Raw genomic sequence first — 23573 nt, 5'->3', positions numbered from 1 at the left:
TTAATTTTAAAGATATTTGTCTTCAAACTAGCGGCGAAATTTTTTGAAACGTCAATTAATTTCGCCACTGGATTGCGCACGAATATCTCGAAGTTATTTCGAGTCGCGGGATAAGTAGCAAGCTTTGAGCACTGACTTGCTTCAATTCCATAGTTGCAAGTATTCCCAAAAGTTATCAGTAAATAGTTAATAAATGACCTTTCCTACAGTTCAAAAGTAATTAGTGATTTAGCACACAATTTCCCGACGACACACTATTCGCAAACGCCAATAAAAAGAACTTTTTATTTTACTGAGAGAGAGCGAAAGAAACAAGCTTTAATGATATGCTGGAGATGTTAGCCTGGCTGTTCGCCTGACATGCTACTCCAGATTTATTTTACTGCGCTATTTCTTTCGTTTAGCTACTTTGAAGATTTATGGCTTTGTAGACATCCGCGCGCAGCAACGGGTCCCAGAAGGTTCTGTTTGGTAGAGTGCGAGATTTTACCGAACAATTTAAACAAATTTGTATCATTATCTGGAACACCCGATATAAACATAGAGAGTGCTAAGAAAACAATATCAGTAATATCACAGTGGCATATATAGCATAGACTTTACTGTCTGTGCGTTTACATTTATTTCAAGACATAATAACGACTGATCGTTAGTGAACGCTGTGTTTTGTTTGTCACAAGAAGCTTCGTTCGACTCCTTCGCTCTGTTCATTCCCCCTTTTAGTGACGCATCATCATCGCTCACTCCAACACACCTCGCACTGGGAGCAAATGCCGCCTCGGTATTTTATTCAGCAGAAAATATTTAGTGTAGCTACTATTGTATTACCCGCCGCGGTGGCTTCGCGGCTATGGTTTTGTGCTGCTGCTAAGCACGAGGTCGTGGGATCGAATTCCAGCTGCGGCGGCCGCATTTCGATGGGGACGAAATGCAAAAACGACTGCGGTCCTGTGCATTGGGGGCACGTTAAACATCCCCTGGCGGCCAGAATTATTCCGGAGTCCCGCACTACGGCGTGTCTCATAATCGAATGGTGGTTTTGACACCTAACACCCCAAAAATTCAATGCACTAGTTTATTACCAAAGGTTATGATTACGCATGAGTACTGAATCCGGCCTGCGACAAGCCACTAGAAGAGGATAAATGTCTAGACGAGGTGCGTATCTCCCGTGCATGGTAAGAGGTAAGGTGTGTGTGTGTGGTATATATATATATATATATATATATATATATATATATATATATATATATATATATATATATATATATATATATATATATATATATATATTGAAAAAGAAGAGTACGACGCACGTTGAATTAGACAGTATATTTCACTGACGTTTCGGTTGGTGGACCAGCCTTTGACAAAGACTTTGACAAAAAAAGGTCGGTCAATCAGCCGAAACGTCAGTGAAATATACTGTGCTAATTCAACGTACGTCGTACGCTTTTTCTTCATTTTACTACCGGGGCCAGCGTGATTTCCTCAGCAAACAACTTTATATATATCGCCTACTGACGTCGTTCTTATGTAGGCTGCTCAGCGCACGTTCATCCGGGGCACTTCGGAAGGATATCTCGTACTGAAGATTGAGCTTCCTCGCAAGCGCGGGTTAAGTGCGCGCGCCTATATCACCGAACGCAGGAAAGACGCGTGTGAGCCAACTTCCACGAGACGGACGAAGTAACGTATTTCTGTCGTCCGAGGAAAAGAAAGTCTGCCGAGTGTTCCGGGAGATCGCAGTCTGTAGTGTAGCGAGATGCGACGTTCAGTTTTGGTTTTCTCTTACTTTTTTTTTTCCCCTGTGACCTTTAAGTCAGCTCCAGTTTAGCGCCCTGTAGGAAGCTCCGCGCTCCTGCATTTTCGGAAGACGACGAGACCTGCAAAACGCTTTTCACTTTCCTCAAAAAAAATATCTACTATTTCAGTCGGAGTAGCGCTTCCTATACTCGTCTTCACGCCTAGTTTTCTAGGCCGTATATAATGGGAGATACGGCGTTTGCCAACTTCCGTCTTTTCCGTCTGCACTGCGTTGCACCGGTTCGAGTCGGTAGAGGCGCTTGCTTATCTTGTTTATTGCCTTGATCGGCATGATGTTATCTCCTGGACTAGTATCGTTTAAACAAGTTCATTTTTCTATTTTTTTAAAAAAAGGTCGCTTTCATCGCAATTGTTCTTTCTGTGGTGTGCAGGGGGGAGGGGGAGAGTCGTCTCTACCGATGTAGGACCTAAGAAGAAAAAAAAAAAAGAAGAGACCGGCGTATAGTATCGAGGAAACATTTCCCGCTGAGACGAAAGTCTGGTAAGAGGGAGGTTCAGTGGGTCACGCTTAGAGGCCAGCACTCCTCGGGCGGACGCGTCGAAAACAGCTGGATATCATCCGTAGAGCTTTTGGAAACTTCGCTTCACCAAACTGCGTATAAGAGCTCACGCTGTGCGATCCGGGCTCTTTATGTTATTTTTTTCTTCTTTTCATAGAACAAAAAAAAAGGTGTGTATATAATTTTCCTTTCAAACTACCCGGCCGCCCGTGGAAAGTTAAACGCCGGCTTCCTGGAGGCATCGAGCGGAACGACGTGGTCGTTTCGCAGTCTGAATCCTGCCACGATGCTCCGCGTGCGCATCGAGACCGACGACGCGAGAGCGAAACAAAAGAGAAGGCTTCGGATACTGCTGAAAACGTGCAGCCCTGATCTGCGAGAACGAAAAGCGGGAATCTTCTATGCGGCGAGGAGGAAGGGAAAGAGAGGAAGGCACGATGGGGGAAAGTGCGAAAGCTGGACGAGGTCAAGGCAGTGACTATAGCTGGGCCAAAAGGAACAACCGCCCATTCTTGTTCTCCGCAACGCCACGGCTTGGAGAGCCAGGGAGGCTTCAAGATTTCGAACGTGCGAGTAAGCTCGAAACCACGCACTTCTCCAGCGCGTGTACCGCAGTCATATCGATGCGGTGCGCGCGCTCGATGGCGTTTATTAAACGGATCACCGTCATCATATACGTCATCATCGTGAGCACCACTGCCTATCGTGGACGTTTCTATGTCCCTCGTATCCCAACCACTGCGTTCAACATAGTAGACCATATATAGGCCTCGTTGCTCCGAACAACCCACTTCTCTTTCGGTACCTTCCCTGCGCCAGAAATAGATTCTAACAGAGAGCGATCAACCAAATCGAATAAACAATTCGGATCACTTGCGTTTGTGTTTTAGATTCTGCAGAGTCACGGCTTGGAAGGGCTTGGTCGCTTTGAGTAGAGCTGCGAGCCTTGAAGGAAAAAAGAAATGTAACGCAGTATAATCTACCGCATTCCACATCGCAGACTCCCTACCATGTGGGTGAACTGCTAAAAAGTGTTCCTAAACAAAACTATCCGTCACAAAGCGCGCGTCTATAGTTCTGTAGAATGCGCCGGCAAGGCGAGCTCGGCGCCGCCTACTGAAGGTTGCCGCAGTTCCCGCGCAAACCGTGTGAAGCCACTACACTAAACATTTCCCATTCGCGCTGCGCGCCCAGGAGCCACAAGAGAATTTTGTTTAGTCACAGTCACGAGTATGCTACGTTTAGCATCAGCATGACAAAGAAACCAGATAAGATATCGCTTAATTATGCCATCCTTTTATATTATTAAGGCAATAAGGACACATTTTTTTTCTGATGCACTCTGTGTAGATATATAGTTGTAGCACGCGTGAAGCCAATCCTACAAAGCTGTGGTACGCACCCCTTCAAAAGATCCTCAAAAGCGGAACACACTTGTGCCACGATCAACGGGCCTTCGTTCAAAGGAAGCCGATAAACGGTGCCACAAAAGCAGCGGCGAACATTAGGGGGCCGCGACATGGCGCATTCCTGGAACCAGGCAATTAACCGCGACCTGCCCGTAGGCGTGAATGAAGCCTGCGGGCACGGTTCTCAAGCCAGGCGTGGTGCAGGTTTACACGTGAGCAACAAAGGAGCTACGAGCGGTGCACGTTGAAACCCGCTAGGACATGGGACGTGAATACACGCTCGAGTTTTCCCTTTCACTTTTACCCTGGGTGAGAAAGGTGCGCTGCGTCATATATTGTTGTTCGTGCGGCCGTGTCATCCGAATAGGGCCAACAGCATCATTAATTAGAAAGCTTGCACTGGAGCACTTAAGCTGCCTCGCCACTGGGGCACGCGATCTCCAGGCCAAGGCGCTGGTGGCTTAGACGTTTAACAATAACCACTGGCGATCGTGCTGCCGGTGGGGGTGGCAGTGTAGGAATTGTCCATTGTTGCGCTCACCGGCATTCCACGCAGTGCCTGGCTCATATAATTTTTCATTCACTTAATTCGGGAGGCATCAGTCGAAATTTATACGTGAGCATTTTTATCACCAGTGAGCACTTTTATCACCACATGCATTTCCTGCGCATAGCTTTTATTTTTTTTTTTATTATTTTTAGCCACAGCAATTTTTTTAGATTGCCTGGGGCAAATATCACAATTCTAGCCCTTGTTCTACATTACTCCATGAGGTGGTCACTACTTCTACGAGAAAACAATATGCTTAATTGAATAATTGACCTAATTACGATAATTAAATTTTAACTTGGTTACTTTACGGCACATATTTGAATCTACGAATTGTAGTTCGGGAGTATGCAAGGTATATCGACTTATAATGAATCCTGAGGATGGCACAGGTTTCGAGATATGCGCCGTCAGGTTTGCGGTAAAAATGCACTGTTGTTCCACTTGCTTTTTTGAGAAAACACTGTTTTATGCATTGAAGTACAAGAGTAACTGGGACGCCAATACATTTCCTCAGACACTTAATATAAAAAAATATATATTGAACCTGGCGTAGTTCTGAGAATTTGTTCCAAGTCCATATGCCTTACATACGCATTAGCTACAATTTGTATAGATTTAAATATGTGCCGTAAGTTAATTAGTCGAAAAGTTAATTATCATCATTAGAACAATTATTCAATTAAGCCTTTTGATTTCTTGCACAAACTATGGCCGCCTCATTGAGTAACTTAGGTCAAAGGTTAGAATTGTGCTATCTGCCACAAGGAATATTTAAAAATTTAGCGCAGCTAAAGAAAAGAAAGAAGAACACCCAGTATACTATAAATATAAGAAAAAGAATCTATAATAGAAGCAGTCGAGCGGAGGTCTCACTGTGTGTACAAAAAGAAAGCAGTTCATTTCCAATCTAATGGCTGTTCTGCGAGCATCCAGGTCAGTCAGTGCTTGGTTATAATTTTAGTGCCTAATCGACACTTGAATTCAGTTTACGAGAACGCGAAGAAGGAATGTACCTCTTTATTAATTAATGACTTGAGTTATTACTGCCAACACGACGAAAATAGCGCGTACACAATGGCACTGTCGACGTGACAGAGTGACTACGACAGAGTGACAGAGTGACGTGACAGAGCAGGTGTCTTGTTTCTGTTATTTTCTCCCTTTGAGTACTGTTCGCCAGGTTACTTCAGTGCATTTGCCAAAGAGAGGGAAACGTTTAATGATAGGAAAGGATTGAGATATTGACCTTAAAATCTTGTCTCTGGCTTCCTACTCCACAAGTGGGATAAAGAGTTAGCGAGAGACAGGAAAAGGAAGAGGAAGAGTTTTTTTCCGACAAGAAATAATCCGGTGAAAATACCACAATAACTCATTTCTTTCTTCCTCATACTTTCGTTTTACGGCGCGAGCGTCTAGGAGGAAAGACACGATCAATTTTCTTGTATTACCACGCTCCCATTACTGAAAATGTGGGACTCTCGCACTCACTCGCCCGTGCATATACGCGCGCGCGCACACTAGCGCACGGCTATGTCTGTCCTTGAGGGAGCGAATAACAGTGATTGCACAGATGACAGGTCACGTAACCCGGGGCGTGTGTTACGGGAACTGCGAAAGTCGTTGGTAGAAGAGGGGAGGGTGAGGGGTGTTGTGTGTATACTGCGATTGTGGCAATTAAAGGTGGCTCATTCGGCGCAACCTCCGAAGGGCTTTCCCCCAAGGCAAATGCCGCGGCACCTATATCACCGCATTTCGACGTCTCACTAATTACACGCAGAACTGCAAGGGCTACAGATGTGTCTCGTTCACTAAAAAGATAGTGGACAGTAGCTTGGCCGTGTGCTTAGTCATGGACACCGTGCCTTTCCGCCTATGTTGCTGCTACGAAGAAAAGATCGCTCGTGCAAGCGATATGCGATTGATCTGCGCAGTAATAGGTCATCTCACCGACCAGCACTCACTTGCTAGCGCATTGGTACCACACGCTTGCAAAATGCTGAAATACGTGATATTGGTTTTCTGATCTTTGGTTTAAGAGAACGGTTGACAGCTTTACGTGATGTACACGGCATGGTAAAGCTTGCGTGACGACAGACGCATGGACACACCCCGTCAGGCTCTCAGGAGTTGCAGCGGTGCACCGAACTAGAGCACAAGGCGCGCAGCGCAACGAGTAGAGGAGGAAGCTGTCCTATGAGGTCTAAACCAGAAAAACAGCCTGGAGGTGGGAACGCATAGCACGTTCATAATTGCACTCGTGACCTTTTGTCTTGAGGCAGTAGCAGACGACGCATGATGTGGGCTGGAAACAAAGCACATGAATATGGAACGCCTTAGACATCTCTGCGCAAACGTTGTGCACATGCTTCTGGTTGACTTCCCCGTATTAATTTTACTTCAAGTGCATTAAGCTAATGTCCGCGCGGGCCTCGAATGAGTAATGAAATGAACGTGGTCGCAGCTAGGACATTTCTAGGCAGCTTTCAACTTTCACTTCTTTTCATTTTCAGTCTGCACCGGCATATGGGAAAATAATTTGGAGGGATCCCTGCCAGATGCCTTCAAGGCAACATTTTCATTAATTATTATTTGAAGAAAAATAAAAGGAAGAGATTTAGACACCTATAATGGTGACAGAGTCTCCTATTCACGTGTTAGCAGTAATGGTTAATGAAGTTATTTAATAGAGGCGACGTAAAAGAAAAGCAATACATTCATCCATAAATACAGGACATGAAGCGGAAAAAGCAATAATGTTATACGAAGATGTCACTGTATAAAAAAAATACGAAAGCTCTAGAATCAATTGACTGCCTAGAAAGAAAAAAAAAGAGAAGGAACCAGCTTGAAGCCAACGAAAGCTAGAAACGAATTGACCAAAGCGATTTGCTATATGCATGATTAACTGTTTTTCACTGCTGAATAGGTTTGGACTGCTTTCTCAATACTGGATGCCTCAGTTAGTGTGACAACGCGCGATGGTATTGGATTGTGTCCATTGATGGATAACACCAAGGGCACGTTCCACAGCTCTAAGTACGTAATAGCTAAATTCACAGCATTAGAAGTCCCTAAGTGCGACTAGGACTAACGCATATTAAACAGTCGGCAACACGCAGGCCGCGCGAGCAGGTTGGCCGCGCACTTGAGGTTGTTGACAGCCTAGAGTGTTTGTCCATTACCGTAACACAATCTGCGTGTGCTACCTTTCATCCAAGCACCTCAAAAGGGGGGAAAACGCAGCGGCAACAAAAAAGACATAAAGGAAAAAGTAACGCCATTATATCGCAGAAGCTGGGCCTCCATGCGCGCTGTATCGGAACTGAACTTCTTTGGCAGAAACGTGCACCCACACTTTGCCTTTTTTTTAAATTTTACATTCTTCTTGCTTCTCGCCTTTCCTTCAGGTACCAGGAGGAAAACTTGTGCTCATCGACGCAAGGTGGCACGCACGTGATCGCGCCCCGGCATCTGCTCAAGGGCCGCTGGTCCGTGACCGACCTGCCGCTCAACCGGCTCGTGGTGCCCGGCGCGGTCATCGACATCGCCATTCAGGTTCTGCGCAGCCGCGATTACCGGCTGCGCATCACGGACGTCATGCGTTGGGAGGACATCCACGGACGGCTTCCTCAGGGATGCGTGCTCTTCGTGCGCACGGGCTGGTCCCGGTACTGGCCCTCCTGGTACAAGTACCACGGACACCCGGCGGCGGCTGGCAACGGGACGTTGTCCTACCTGCCGTTCGACACGAGGCCGCACCACCCGGGCGTCCACCCAGACACGGCCACGTGGCTAGTGTCCAAGCGGAAAGTGTACGGCGTGGGCATCGACGCCCCGTCCCTGGACTACGGTCCCTCCAAGGATCTCGGAGCGCAGCACATCTTGCTCGCGGCCAACATCTACGGACTCGTGAATGTGGCCAACCTCCAGGAACTGCCGTCCGTTGGGTCGACGCTGTTTGTCTTTCCCATGAAGATACGAGGAGCCGGGGCCGCTCCCGTTCGAATATTAGCCGTGGTACCTTGAATCATAAGCGCGTGTGTGACACTTCTTTCAGCCAGTTGCGGCGCTAAAATGCGCTTGAGGCCAAAACGAAGTGGCAAGCCTGGAGTGAAGGCCTGCCACGATTGCCCGCGTTTTCCAGAATCGGTGTGGTCGCGTCCGCACGCCGTTGCAAGCTTTCCATTCGCAACACTCAACGAAGCCTTCAAATGGAGGAGATAGAATATGGTCGCGTTTTCATAATAAGACTGGCACATGCTATAGGCACATGACACAACTAGCCCCAATTTCATCATTGTGGACTTGTTGGTACGGAACTGTTCTGTATGAGTCAAACCACCCAGCATTGGCTTGCAGCTTAGAGCTAGGCGTTGTGGACCAACCGACATAGCGTTGCCTTCTATAAAGCTGGAATTTAAAAACTTTAAGATTACCAGCTGGGCATTTTCTGAAAACCCCATTGTTTTTGGCAAGTTATATATCTTTTCTTCGGTCTTTTTGTTTTAAGGCGTGGAAATTATTCAGTAAGACTGCACGTATTGTGCTCTGAAAGAAAGAAACGCACAGCACAGGTGTTTTATGGTGTTGTGTAAAACGAAGGTGACGCTGTAAACGATTATCTGGCGATCGAAATTTTTTGATGCTACACTATGATCCGCTAAAAGAAAGTAGCTTGGCTCGCTCATAACATTTTGGCGCAACGCTTTCGAATTCCCTTTCGTCCTCAGTTGTGACTTGTTCTTGCTTCTGAATATACTCAAATGTTTGCCTTCGATGAAGTCACATAAAGTGAGAAGCTTCATACCATTAACTAGGCTTTCTATTGGCCTGCGATTTGCCATAGCTCTGACCACGTGGCGAGTTACATCGCTTGTACTATATACCATGCATTTCCCTGTAAAGTATGGTCACCGCTTACGGTGCAGAGGTTCGATGTTCATGCGACGAAAACGACATCATCGGGTGCCTTTCAAGTGTATGCGTTTTTAGTAGTGCATGCCACCTAATTCAAAGGACGGCACAGAAGCCTGACGCATCTAATGACAACCATATTGAACATATTTCGAATTATGTTTTGTCCGAAATCATGTTATTTCGCTATTTATTTCACTCGAAAGCAACAAGCAGTTCATTTCAAGAGACTACTTCACCGGAAATTGCTCGCCCAACATTACAATGAAAATGTCGCTATCAGGCATGTGCTTTCAAGTGTAGCCCACGTAAAATACTGCAAATGTGATCGTTTTAACCACCAAAAACAAGACCGCATCTTTATTCACATACATTATTTTTAATCTCACGCAATTTGCTTTTTTTACTTCTCAGGAATTTATCACGAGTTTGGTGCCTAGGTATAGCGATCACAGTGGTTAAGCTGAAAATGGTGCAGTAACTTCCGATGACATATGCCGCTCCCCACTCGCACCATAAATGATCTTAACATTTAAAAGGACTTCCTGTGGGCCAAGTTGGTACATACTTGACATTACAAGAAAGCACGAAAACACAGATACACGACAAAAAAAAAATAGATGGACGGACAAGCGACAAGCGTTGGTTTGTTTCTTTGTTTTCGTGATGTGGTGCGTGTTTTCGCACTTTCTAACTATGTCTTATACTATTACAGTTACTGTGTGCGATGTTGCTGGTAATGTCACGCACAGTGGTCTATACGTGACTGCACTTGCGTTCACGTCCTAAATGCAGTATCAGGTTATTTGCGAAGCAAACACAATTCAACTGTTCTGTGCTTCGGTTGTTTGTAAATAAAGGCCAATTCTCATTAAGCGCTTCTGCTGACGACTCTTCCCTTTCACGATAGATGGTTCACAGTCGACAACTAAACGTCGCAGTGTTATTACAGGCAAGCGTCTCAGGTAAGTCGTCTATAGGTAAATGAGTGGCAAACGATTAGTGAGAATTGTTCTATCGCCAAAGATTACCGCAAAATAAAGCTAAAATTTGACTAATCAAAAACAGTAGCCCTGTGTGAAAATGGGACAGTGTACAGAGACTTCTCTGCGCTCGACATCAACCATCATGAGAGCCGTGAGTTTGTGAACAGCAATTGCACTTGTAATTTTACAGCATTAACTGTTGGTCATATATTTCACTCAGTTACTCTACTTCCCTATGATAGAGTATGTTTAGAGTCCCGAAGAGTTACTGTTCCCTATGTTGGTGCCCAAACAACAGCGAACCTACTTGGTCGGGAGAATAAACATACTCCTTCGATCAGTGCGAGGATGCTCAATAAGCAGTCATTCCCACAAATGTAGTTTCCTGCACTTATTGTTCAAAAAACAGAGCACTTGTGGACACAAAAGCAGACAAACACAAGCGCTCGTGTTTGTCTTCTTTTTAGTGTTCCTCTATGCGTCCGCAAGTGCGGTGCTTTTAGAACAATAATAACAAACCAGCTAGCCTACCAATATATCCTCAACCAATACTTAATATCTTCTTAAGGTGTTTAGTTTCGACTTCGAATATTTGTTAGATGAAAAAAAAAAAAAAACAAGCGAGGCAACCACCAACATCACGAGAGCCACGACTGCATGTGATTTTCTCAACATTCATTTTGTGTTCAAATATACGTTGGAAAAAATACAGACAATAAGGACAATACAGACAAATAAAGACAATATAGGCACCTCTCCGCTGATAATTCTACCGCATGTTTCTTCTTCGTTATTTAATGCATATGACATAAACCATAAACCATATGAACCATAAACCATCGATGAACCATAAAAAGTCAAGTGATGTGCGTGGAGCCCAAGAGAACTATACATAGTCCCCGCCCCCCCCCCCCCCCCACCCACCCACTTATGCTCCATTGGGCATCGTCAAACAGTAATTACTGTAGAGAGTGGTATTTTTTTGTTTTTTTTTAAACACGTTCTGAATAAAGGTTTTAAGTGCACCAGTATAGCCAAGCTCTCTGCACCATATCTTGCTCTGTACACTTTAAATACACTGTAGCTTCTTTTTATTCATCATCATCATCATTACAGTTATTATTATTGTCATTATCAGCAGCAACATGGCTCGGGTTAAAGGTATTCTCCTGCGTCGTGATTTGGGCAAAATTCATTTTTGAAGAGTTATACTGCCTCGCTTTTAACGCATTGTTAGGGAGAGACGGCAGAGCGCTACATGAGAGAGAAAGCAAAGAGCGCAAAGGCAAGGAGGTCAATCAGACGAGCGTCCGGTTTGCTACCCTGCACTGGTAGTAAGGGAAAGGTGGAATAGAAAGAAAGAATAAAGGGAGAGAATGAGCGTGCACGCAGCAGGATGCGCAGCACTACTACAATCGGTCATTGAGGCCGGTGTTCCTCAAAAACTGCAGTAATGCTATAAACTAGTACACAAACCAAGGATAACGAATGAGGCAACCCAAACTGCCGCCAACCGTTTTAATTGATCGCATGCGAGCACTATCCCTGGCCGCCAACGAAAGGCAACAGTCCACCCAGAAGGTCGCCGTTCAGCAGGGTGCCAAGTATGCCGGTGAAGATTTCTGGAATCAATACAAGCGCCGAAACTAAGTGACAAAGGATATATGCTACAAACACAGGCGTCCGCAAGCTATTAAGGGCTCATTCACACCGGCGACTCGCAGAGGTCGCGTGACCAAGTTGATCGCAAGTGGTCGCTTTGGTCGAAAAGCAACTGATCTGAGTCAATTGCTCGCTGCTCGATTCTTCAGCAGTGCCACTGCAGTCGCAAGCCTACTGAACTCGTCAGTTGCACAGGAGCAGGACGCCCGTATACGCCGACGCTTGTTTTACGTGGCGATGAATGTGTGATCAGACGTGAACGACACCAATTGCGAGACATTTCGGTTTGGCGGCGGGAAGGTCCGCGCTTGCCGGTGCGAACGCCGATTGTTGATGTCGGTCGCGCGACCTCTTTCAATCACCGGAGCGAACGAGCCCTAGAACCTGGCCCTCAGGAAGTTATTAACGCGACAGCGTTAAGGGCCTCAGGCCATGACGAAGAAAATCTGGCGTCCGGCGTCTCGCGCCGACCGTTTTGTGAGCAAAAAATTCTTCCGAACCACGCATACCCAACCACGCAGGCCCTCCGTGTCGCGCAAGGGCCTTACTGAACTAATTTAATTTCTGAAAGTAAAATGCGTCAGAAAAATTATTAAGTATGGCTTACCACCTACCCACACGATAGTGTCGGATTGTAATTTGAATATACGAGAAAACGTGAGTCTGTTACGCAGAAACTCAAGCACAAACCCATTTTCCAGTGTTCCAGATGGCGCGCACCTCCGCGCATCTTCGGCCCACGCAAGAAGCCGCGGTTCTACCAGAAAGCTGGCCTTCGTGTAAAGCGCTCGCCGCCAGCGTTTTCCGGTAAACATTACGGTTACATAAGCTGCAGTTGCTGGGAAGCGTGAGAAGCAGTCAGGGATCTTTGAACGCTATTGCGTTCCAATCTTAAAGGCGAAGCTTAAGCGTCCTCCACGTTTTTATTGCTGTCCATGATCGTACAAGCTGTAAAAAGAATTAAACTGATAATAGGGAATGAACGAGGACGGGTTGGAGTTATTACGAGCTTATGGTATATCTGCAAAAGCACATGACATTGTTATGACCACGAATTTTCTAGTATATATGAGTGATTGCAGTGATGTGCGGTGCGAAAGACCAACAGACACGTGCGTTGTACCAAATGTATCACATTGCAGTGGGCGCTGCACCTAAATGAAACATTCGCGTAATTGAATAACATTTGCATAAACGTTGCATTTAATTTGCGTCAGCTGCGTTAAGTTCGGACGTTTGTTTTATTATTTGCTTAAACATAAATAAAGCTTGACTTAACAGCGAGTTCCATACGTGCGCGGTATTCGCTCTACCGCCCCCCCCCCCCCCCCGCTTCCTCCTCTACTTTATTTATTTTTTGTTTCCGTGTAGCAAACACTCTACTAAAATTAATCGCGCAGTTTTCAAAGCTCCAGCTTTCGGGAACTTCACGCGCATTAGTATACATAATATTCAACTTACTCAATGTCGTCGGGAAAAGGAAAACGTCACTGAGATGTGAATTATTTCTCAGACCTCAGTTGTTAAAGACAATCGTAATATGCAGAAGATAATATATCAAAAATAATATTTTATTACGAATTTACAAAGAAAAAGAATACATTTTTCGTTCCATTATTTCTCTTGACTGCATAAAAAAAATCGAAGCTGTTTAAGTAGCTAAGCAAAGTGCTAGCAACCTATCGTAACTGTAATACGTGGTGTATATGCATGCTGATAGCATTCGGCGCCAGGCGAAAGAATTTGTTCACGTCTTCAAGCTTTTTCGAACAATACTTCTCCAAACAGCATTCACTATGTATGGGTCTGCAACTAAAGAAAGGTGTGAATGTAACGTGTCGCGGCATCAGACCAGTCCCCTCAATTTGTTCCATGACATTGCACCACCTGGACGAAATTCGAAAACATCCGTGTACTTAGGTGCACCTTAAAGAACCCCAAGTAGTCCGAATTTCCGGAGCCCCCCACTACGACGTGCCTCATAATCAGACCATGGTTTTGGCACGTAAAGCCTCTTCTTTTTTCTGCACCTCCTGGACGTCACGTACGCTATAGCAGAGAAAAAATTTGTGCGTTTTTCGACGCCGTAACTCAGCTGAGTCGGCAAGTCAAGCTTCTTGTCACTGCAGCACTCAGAAGGAAAGTGCACATTTTACTTACAGAAACGGAAGAGAGGTGAGCCTGTACATGTGCACTCTAGACTTCTACTTTGCGCCAAGGAAAGGGGAACAAAGGAGATGAAGAGAAGGGCGTATGCGTTTGCGCATGACATAGCGACGTACCTATTCAAGCCGCACGTGTCAATTCCTATGGAATGCAAAATGTGCTAGAAGGTTTTTGCGGTCTGCCTTTCAGTTGCAGCGTCAATCCACGAGACCGAAAGCTTTTATTTTTCGACACTCTTGCATGCGCCAGCACCGGTAAACTATTTTACAGTATATGAAATGAAACCTGCTTCGGTTGATTCTGCCCATTCTCGTCTCTGGCTATGTTTCAATATTCGCTAAGCGACTTGACAGCGTCTGTCTCAAATCTCATTGCAGTTCTGATGAAGCCGGTAAAACAGACACCTTCGCGAGGACAGCATCGAAGTCCAGAACGATGCAGGCTATTATATGCTGCCCGAAGAAGATGGCGGCTGAGCAAGACACTTGAAAACACGGCGGGAAGGTCGCCTGCGCACAAGAAAACCTAGTCCCGCTTTCTTATGCACTTCATATGAGCTGCGTTGTGGTTTTTGTTCTTTAGTTCGCAAACGCAAAGTGTTAAAATACAACGATAATATGTGCTCTTTTTATCTCTTGTCGACGCGAGGTGGCGTCCAAATACGTTCCGCTACTTAGGCTCGAAGCTGTTTTCTTAGCGGTCACCATATGCTGTCTTCAATGCTGGCCAGCATTAAAACATGGCATTCGGTGTTCAGGTCTCATTGATTTAGGCCGTGGTGGTCCAGAGGTTCAGCCGAGCTTTTAAAACGATTCTGTATTCGTTCTTCAACCTCATTCTGCAAACTCAGTGGCCGTCGTCACTGCCGAAATCGGCAGCTCGAATGAAAATAATAGAATAACGCAGCAGCGACTACGGCGAATTTGGCTGTGTATGTAAGTACCTGCCTATTGTAAGCTCAGCGCGACGCTGCCGATTCAGTGCCGATTACAAACGCGCCCTAAATAGTCGTAAAAACTAACCTCTTCAATTCTGTCACGGTTCCAATTAACGTTTTTCACCTGCTATACGTAACAATTTTCTGCACAGTCATGCGTGCCCTCAAGACTCGCGGACATACATCGGCTGGCTGTTTCTCTCTGCTACAAGGATTTTTTGCACAATCATGCGAATCCCACCAACTTTCCGTCATATCTTGCGTGTCGGCGGCGCTGCGCGCTGATAACCTGACTCTGACTGCGCATGCGCCGAAAGCGGCAAGCGAAAGAAAGTCGCTTACTCTGGCAAAGGGCAGACGGTCGCGAGGCTGAGGCAGACACTTGAAACAGGAAAAAATCATTTTTGTTCAGTCCTTTTAGGCGTTGGTCTGGAGACGCCTGCTTCGTGTGGAAAAGCCCCTCGAACGCTTTACTGCGGCCCGCTTATGTGTTTGTGAAGTTTGTGAAATTCCGTTGCTCCTGTTCTTCAAACAATGGTGAACCTAGCGAGCGGAACGCACACGCTCGTTTCGAAAGTGTTTGCTGACAGATATAAGCATGGGTGAACACTTGGGTGGCAAGCAGATCACGTGACTTACATCGAACATTTTGTGTGTGAGCGACAGCGCCCGTTTTCCTACTCCGGAGTACGACCTGCACGTCATCCCAGCTGCACCACCACGTTCTCGGTATTCCGGTAAGTCAGGCAAATAGGAGCTTGTCACAAATCTGGATGTGCTTTCACTTCGGTGTGCCCGCGCAGGTTGCGCGAGCTGCATGTGGCTTCCTGAAGGCACATACGCTGCATGCTTATCTTATCTGCAGCGATAACTTCCTCACGAAAAAGGTAAAACCAAAAGAGCCCCAGAAAAAGAAAAGTGCTGCTGAACTTACTGACTCGAGCACAGGGCACATAGTGTCGAGACCCTTTGTTTATTATTCCGCCGCCGACAGAAACCAAATACAACATTTCTGCACTATAATCTAATAATGCTAAAGAGAGTGGGGCGAGGTTGTTCGTTAGTGGTCCATGACAGTTTACCATTCCAAAGTACTGCTCCAGAACAACCTACAGCACTAACCAAGAATCGCGGCTCGTATTATCCTTGTACTGGTTGTTCAGGCTGCTGTGAACAGACAACGCTCGTGCCAACTAGTGCACACTTGGTCTCTCGCCATATAAAGATCATTGCTGGGGAGCTGACGTTGTGGTTCAAGGTTAGTCTAACATAAAATCGAAGCCTTCGAGCAGCCAGCACAGATGTATTCGGCAATGGGTTGTGTTCACCTATGTGTATTTCTGTGTGCATTCAACTCTCGTTCCCACGTCTCCGCACGCCGCAGCGTTGTTTCTAGGAACGCCCGCTTCCAGACACACTTGTCCAAACTCAACGGCGGATCTTGTCCCGCTGCACGTGCGGTTTACGTTCGTAAGTCAATTGTGTTGGTGTCTAGAAATATTCTAAAGTTCAGCCTTCTACAAGTTTCCAGTCTGGTGGTGATTCGTGTACACCAAATTAGAAGCTGTCTGCAGCTAGAAACGTTCTAGAGGGGCACCGACAGTGAAGTGTTCTGCCTTCATGCGTAAGCAGCCGGTGCTAAAACAAGAATACGCATATAGTGAGCGCTTCAATCTCACGCTAGACATTACATTCCAAAACGATAGAGAAAGTCGGCGTATTTCTTCGTACAGCTATATGCTCTAGTGACTAATCACATGGGCAACGCTATATAAGCCTGCGATGCGCTCGGATGGACTCACGTATACAGGTATCCAATGTTACGTATCGTTCTTTGTTATATCTTTGTCAAGCAATAGCTTCGGGCACCTCCGTTTCCTTGCAATAAAGTTGGGCGGCGGAGTGCAGTGCTTGGCGCAGGAGGACAGTTCATTCAGTCCGATCTCTTGAGAACAGCAGCGTCAGAGTTTCTTCGTTTCAAAAGCATCTGAGCTCATTTATGCAGCAGCGACCGGCGCGTTCAACGATAAGGCAGACGTAGTCTTTTATACCAGTCGGACGTTAGAAAAAAAATTACGTTTGCGCAACACTGGATCTTAGGGCGTGCGATAACTGACGCGTTACGTGTGAAAGCTCTGTGAGATAAGCTTTCTAGCCTGAACTGACAAAATCGCCGGAAATCTGGAACATGAAGACGGCGACAAACGCCATCACTTGTTGGTCTTTCATCCCTTCTCCTTTTAAGGCACGCGGGCGACGCAGTCTGTGCTTTGAGCGCAAACCGCTCCCATGTGTACGAGATTATAGCAGGTATACGATGGTAGTCGATGGCCTACAGGATACACGCAGAAGACAAGCCAAAAGGATTCCACAGAGCCAGGATAATTTCTGCGGCTGGTGCGATTTGTCTGGAATATACGACTCCATGGCGGCGGAACTTAGGTTAGTACAGTCTAAGGACAAATGGGGCGCTTGCAATGCTTTTTTAGAGAGTAACTGCATGCTTCATAGAGAGTAACTGTATCATATTTAACTCCAATGTAGAATATCCGTAGACCCATTGGTGTAGTCCCACTTTGAACAGGCACGCTGCAAGGCAGTCGTCTTCAATCGAAGTTTAGGGGAGCTATTCAAGTTAGTCATCCAGTTACTTCCTAAAGGAATCTAGAGCGCTCCACTTGCTCTTATGATGTACCCTTACTCCGGGGCCCTTAACCTTGTAGTGTGCAGCAGGGCGCTGAAGCATCTATACATGGCATAAGGAACAGGAAAGCCATGGAATCACACAGGCCAACATGGTCACATGGCGGAGCTATGCATGCACTTGGTTTCCGATGGTAGAATGGTCGAATAAGCGCCATTAGCAAAGAAGCGTTTCACCAGATCCAATAGAGAGAAGGTTTAGCATTCCGCTGACGACACCACCGATGCCTTCGTCGCCTCCCAAGTTGAGCATGCCTGTGCCGAGCCCGGCGATGCTTGTTCCGGTATCTGCGCAAGACATTTGGTCGCAGTGACGGTTAGCCGACAGCGGCCAGCACCCGCGTCTTCGTGTTGACACATTAGAAAAACGACAGCGCTCGATTTTGTCGTAACTAATTTTTAGCTTATTCAATAAATTGTTTAACAGTATGCTCCATTCTCAACTGTACGCAATGCGAAAAGCAAATCCGCTTATTTCATATAATCTGCTAAAATCAAATATTAAAAGAAGCGTTCCATTTAGAGACTTGCCCCTGAGAAGAACCGATTTTTGAGCAGGAGTCTCCATATACACAGTTCTACATCTTACCGTTTCAGAAGATTTGTAGTGAATGTCAATGGAAGTACTGCAGATACGACTTTTAACGCAAACCACGCAAGGACAAAGGCGTCAGCGCCACGTAGAAAAAATTTCTGGGACCCTTGACCTCTTATCTTATTGTGCGTGTTCCTAATATAAAGCTTCGTCGAGCGTGTTCCCATAGAACATCATCGTTATAGCTTTGGGGAAGCTTCGTCGTTCACAGCAGCTTTAGAAAGCAATGTTAGTTGACAAAAGGCAACTAACCTTTCCACTCGCAATTGTTTATATTGCGGCAATTGACCTACACTCTAATCATTTTACAAGGTATTCATTTACACTTGGAACAGGAGCGATCCTGCAGTGTGCTGGCATAATTCTCTGTTGAAGGAAATCAACATTTGCCTTTAAAGCCGAGCGTTTCTGTGTTTTTTTGTTTATGCATACACACCAGTAGAAGATATGAAAGTATGTTTGCGACAAAGCTGCACGGTCAATTGATGCTTTCTTGTTGACGCGTAGCATTCCGCTGCACCTTATCTGACATTTAATTATTCTTTTGTGGTTTATGAAATTGTCCGTGCCTCATTGTCCGTGCCTCATTGGTCCTGAAGACTGCAAGACAACTGCGTTACGATATACAGCCACACGTCCGAGTCATTTAACGCCAACTTTCCTTCACTGTATAGACCTTAAAATACTCATCATAAATGTTTATGTCAATGACACAAACGGTTTCCCATACGTATAGTCGAAGACATTGCGCAACACAACAATGTCTATCAAAGGTGTGCAGAACGCTGGGTAAGCCGTATAAGCTACTGCAATATTGTTATGTATAGTGGTAATAAAAAAAGTAAAATGTCATTTTCATAATATTCGAGCTAGATTCGAGACGCTGAACGTTGTCATTGTATAGGTTATTGTTTTTTTTATCGATTGAGTCGTCACAAAAAGATGAGTTTCAAGTATAGTAGTACTCACTCACAAGGTTCTTGACTCCATCTAATATACTGGTGAACAGGCCGTTTAGCTGTCGCTTGTGCCGGTGGTTGTGCTCAGCAACACCTGTTTTGATAATAAGAAGGGACCGATTTGGACTTCACAACATGCTTCTAACAATGTGGGACAAGCAACTGTAATACACATTCATAATATTTCCACCATTACACGTACGAAACAAGGTCGTGTCGACCATGTTTTAGAGTGTAGTTTAAACGAGGATGGCTGCACATTACACTATACGTAGTACGGGCCTATGGAAATGTACGAGAGCACGCGGAAACATGGGGCCGGTGGGGGACTTTTGGAAGACGTTTGTGGTTGACCCGGTGGATCAGTGGCTACGATTTCATACTGCTCAGTGCGTGGCCGTCGGTTCGATGCCCGACACAGTGCAAGAACTCTGGTGGTCGGGCATTCGGGGTACGTTGAACAATCCAAGGAGGTCGAAAATAATCCGGAAACATCCAGTACTGGCGTCTAGCTCTCATGGTCCTCTGCGTTGCTTTTGAACCATAAGAGCAAGAGAGAGAAATAGCATATGAAAGACGGACAGTTTGACCAGGGTAACAGCTTCATTACTACAGTATAAGGGGTAACGCCCACTCTTTAATATCATCGTGCTTACGACACCGTACACATCAGGCAGAGATTAACGGGTTCGCATCTTCCTTCAAACAGATCAGTCTAGGAGTGCTTCAAGGAGGTGCAGCTGTTCTTTAGGCCCGTTTTTATTTCTTTCATGCATCAACGATATGGTTACAGCTGATGCAACGCTGAAGTACGTCATTTACGCTGACAATACGGGCCTCTTCTTCTCAGGTCGCTCTACTGCTGATTTAGCAAATCGTGCCAACATTACTACACATTTAATTCAGCTATGGTCTACAAAGATATCATGTAGGCTCACTCAATTTTGTATAAAACCTACTAAGTATTCTATTATTACAATGTTACACCATATCTACTACATTTTACCATTGTATAATACCTGGTTCTTGAATTTCTTTAGTTTTTTTCGTGTTCTTAAATTATTGTCTAGTCCCCCTCACATAACACTCCTACATGGAGCCTGTGAGGTATTTGTAAATAAAACCACCTAAACCTACTCGTAAATGTCAGCAAACTAAAGAGTAATGTTTCATCCGCGTCACAGAGAGCTTCACGTGTACCTTCTATTTATCAATGGCACATCAGTTAAATACGTCCAATCCTTCAAAACTCTCGGCACCTATTTTTCTGCAACTCTGTCATGGGATGCACACGTTGACTTCTTGGCTGGCTGGTTTTCTCGCGCTCTTGGCTTCTGGCAGCAGAATTATGCAGTGTCCCGGTATTTGTAAATCTACTGCTATATAACTCATTATTCTGTTATATTCTTAATTACGGTGCTCTTGTTTGAGGTACAACTACAAATGTTAATATTACGAAGCTATTTTTATAACAAAAGCAAATTACTAGATTAGTTTGCAAAATGCCTTATATATGTTTCGCAGAGTCGAGTTATTTGCGAAATTACACATAGTTAAACTGCCTTTCCTTTATCAATTAGGCTTTCTCGCTACTGAAAGTTTTATGCAAAGAAGAAATACACTTTATTGCAAATTCTTGCCAATCTTAAAACAAACACTCGCATATGACACACGTAATCCGAAACTATGGCACTAAACACGTTGTCGTACAAAATATGCAAAACAAATGATTCGATACCGGTTACTTTCGCTGTTAAATAATTTGCGCCAGCAAAATGGGGTCGAAATTGCAAAAATATTTTTTCGATAAGTTCGTGACGTGTTCTTCTAACAAATTTTTAAAATTATTTTTCTTTGTTTCACCGAACTTTGCAGTTCTTTTTCTTTCAGTCTTTTAATTTGTTGGACTGTTTCCTATGCTACCATGTTACATTGTCGCGTTATCTGTTGCTGTAGACTTTGTTTCATTCCTCTAAAAGTGCCTGTCAGACATAAACGTTGCCTCTCAGTTCTGTGTTCAAGAAATTTCAACTCTGTAACATCTTCACTGCGTACTCTGTTTTTGTTTTGCGAACTGCCCGTTGATGTCATTTGGAGGGGGCAGCCACCTCGTCAAGCTACTTCCTGTAGTAGCTTTTTGTGACTGCTCCTTTCTTTCATAGAAAGATAAGCAAAACATTGAATGGGATTGAACTGTCCGGTTGTCTACTCTGCACTGGTGGAAGTGTCGAAAAGATGAGGAGAACAACAGGCAAGATATGAAATCTGCCCGCACAAGCACGAAGAAGGCAAGCGACAACGACTATACAGTATTTCATACAGTCCAGACGTTTTTAAAGAACACACTGATGCTTTACGGCTGGGACCAGGGTCCAATGAATTATTCTTTCCGTGAGGGACGGTATAGTCAATCTTGTCGAGTCGGGGTGCAGAGCGCTTTTGTGCACTGGAACGAGGATACTGGCACAGAGTACGCGCAACCGTCTCGGTGCACCTATACTGGAGTGTACTTTAACCTATACAAACTGTACACTCTCGGGACTTGTCACCATTCCGATGAAGGAGTAGGCATTTGTGAATACTATACGCCAAGCCATATAGACGACATACGAGAGTTACTTCAAGTCGTGGGCGATCAACTCAATTAATGAACGAATCGATCAAGCAGACGTTGGCGGTATGTGGAATCAGGTACATCATAAATGAAGGAGACATACTGAGGGATTCACTTACGTGCGTGTAAAGGCCTTGTGCAGCCCTCCTCTATGCAAAAGGATATAACGAAGACTGCCCAAAGGGCTGCGGCCCGGCGCGATAGTCTGGCCTCCTTGCGCAGTGCCATGGTCTACGGGAGACCAGTGTACGCCACGTCCCCGCAGCCCGCACAGAGGGACTCCTTGGAAATTAACGTTCAGCGAAAGGCTGTTTCTGACCTCGTAGTTTCATTTCTGCGCTTCCGACGGTATTCGCCCGAACCAGCCTGAATCAACGCGACCCGTTTCACGCACTTGATGTAAATTCGCTATGGTTTCAGCTGGCATTTGGCAGGCCGCTTAGTAACCGCACGCCGTTTCAGCTTTAATAGGAGCGCGTAGTAAGCCGCTTGTTTCAGCGCTAATAAGGAAAATAAGAAATACTGCAGAGAGCACAATAGAAATTACCTCTAGTTATGAAAATTATATATATATATATATATATATATATATATATATATATATATATATATATATATATATATATATATATATATATATATATATATATATATATATATATATATATATAGAGAGAGAGAGAGAGAGAGAGAGAGAGAGAGCGTTTTTTTGTCTGCACCACACCTTTTAAAGATTGCCTATGGCAGGTAGCACAATTCTAACCCTTTATCTAAATTACTCGAATTAGGCGGCGATTACTTCTACGAGAAATCAGAATGTTCAGTTGAATAATTAACGGAACCGTAACTACGCGAATTCACTTTTAGTTATTACTTTACGCCACATATTTCAATCTACGAATTATAGCAGCTGAGTTCGCACGGCGTATCCATTTGAAACGAATTATGCATTGATATATATGTATATATATATATATGTATATATATATATATATATGCATATATATGTATATAAATATATGCATATATCTATATATATATATATATATATATAGAGAGAGAGAGAGAGAGACAGAGGCAGTCTAGCACTCTTGTGCGACCTTGCAGAATCATAGCTCATTTTCTAGCGAAGGCCGAGCAGTTCCGTTAAAAACTTCAACTGCCTGTGATTGAACCTCAACACTTTAAAATGTTGCCTACTAGGAAATCCACCCTTTTGAAACATTGTCTGCATGTAAAGTTCTCGACAAGTTAAGGAATTTGTTAGAACGACATTAATTAATCCACACAGTTCATTTGCGAGAACGAATTCATCAAGAGGAGGCAAAAATTTACGTATATATTACACTACATATTTGAGGAAATAAGAAATGGGTAATTAGTGAGAATCGCTGCGTCAGCATATGGTCTGCGTAGCTTCCACACTCGTTATTGTGACAGCCAACGTGTGGTCAGTTAATTTTCATTATTATTTTTTTATTTTTTACTACAGGTCTGGTAGTGAGCGAACTGTGGTATACAGGGTTTTGAATATTTTGCTGCGCGTGTTCAAAAAAAAGAAAATTTTGCGCTCACCGCTGCACTGTTCTTGCTCAAATCTTGCAGAACGATCGCATTTTTCCGTCGACTTCGTTTAGTGTAACACTTGGCATGATTAGTCAGCTGCTTTTTAAAATGAAAATGAGAAATTGTTTTGGCCTATGGAAAAAATGTCTGAAAAGCAGGCCCTGGCACATACTTGTGTCGCC

The 23573-nt window shown here is 44.6% G+C and overlaps 2 protein-coding genes across 2 annotated transcripts in view; one reads left to right on the top strand and one right to left on the bottom strand.

The window, feature by feature from the left end:
• LOC126531557 (isatin hydrolase-like) overlaps window positions 1-10078 on the top strand; it is a 30938-nt gene extending 20860 nt beyond the window's left edge. The window contains exon 3 of the mRNA XM_072288124.1: window positions 7697-10078. Coding sequence (XP_072144225.1) covers window positions 7697-8315 — 619 coding nt within the window. The 3' untranslated portion in view covers window positions 8316-10078. The remainder of the gene's footprint in view (window positions 1-7696) is intronic.
• Window positions 10079-11671: 1593 nt separating this feature from the next.
• LOC126531556 (uncharacterized) lies at window positions 11672-22150 on the bottom strand. Its single transcript, XM_050179119.3, has 4 exons — window positions 21945-22150; window positions 19222-19305; window positions 17835-17945; window positions 11672-11811 (listed from the first exon to the last, which is right to left on the bottom strand). The coding sequence occupies exons 1-4, from the start codon at window positions 22051-22053 to the stop codon at window positions 11729-11731; spliced, it is 387 nt and encodes a 128-aa protein (XP_050035076.2). The 5' UTR covers window positions 22054-22150; the 3' UTR covers window positions 11672-11728.
• Between the last annotated feature and the right edge of the window lie 1423 nt (window positions 22151-23573).

This window comes from Dermacentor andersoni, chromosome 5 (assembly GCF_023375885.2).
Source record: "Dermacentor andersoni chromosome 5, qqDerAnde1_hic_scaffold, whole genome shotgun sequence".
NCBI classification, from domain to species: domain Eukaryota; kingdom Metazoa; phylum Arthropoda; class Arachnida; order Ixodida; family Ixodidae; genus Dermacentor; species Dermacentor andersoni.
Note: the sequence above shows the minus strand (reverse complement) of the source record. Positions and strands in the feature narration are given on the sequence as shown.

What these genes read in the sequence shown, in the direction of transcription:
- LOC126531556 (XM_050179119.3), bottom strand. Translation starts at nt 22,053, where the DNA reads ATGGCACTGCGCAAGGAGGCCAGACTATCGCGCCGGGCCGCAGCCCTT. An exon ending in CACAAGGCCTTTACACGCAC is followed by an intron (nt 19,306 to 21,944) that starts GTAAGTGAATCC and finishes TTATCAAAACAG; the next exon opens with GTGTTGCTGAGCACAACCAC. An exon ending in TGGAGTCAAGAACCTTGTGA is followed by an intron (nt 17,946 to 19,221) that starts GTGAGTACTACT and finishes TGTCTTGCGCAG; the next exon opens with ATACCGGAACAAGCATCGCC.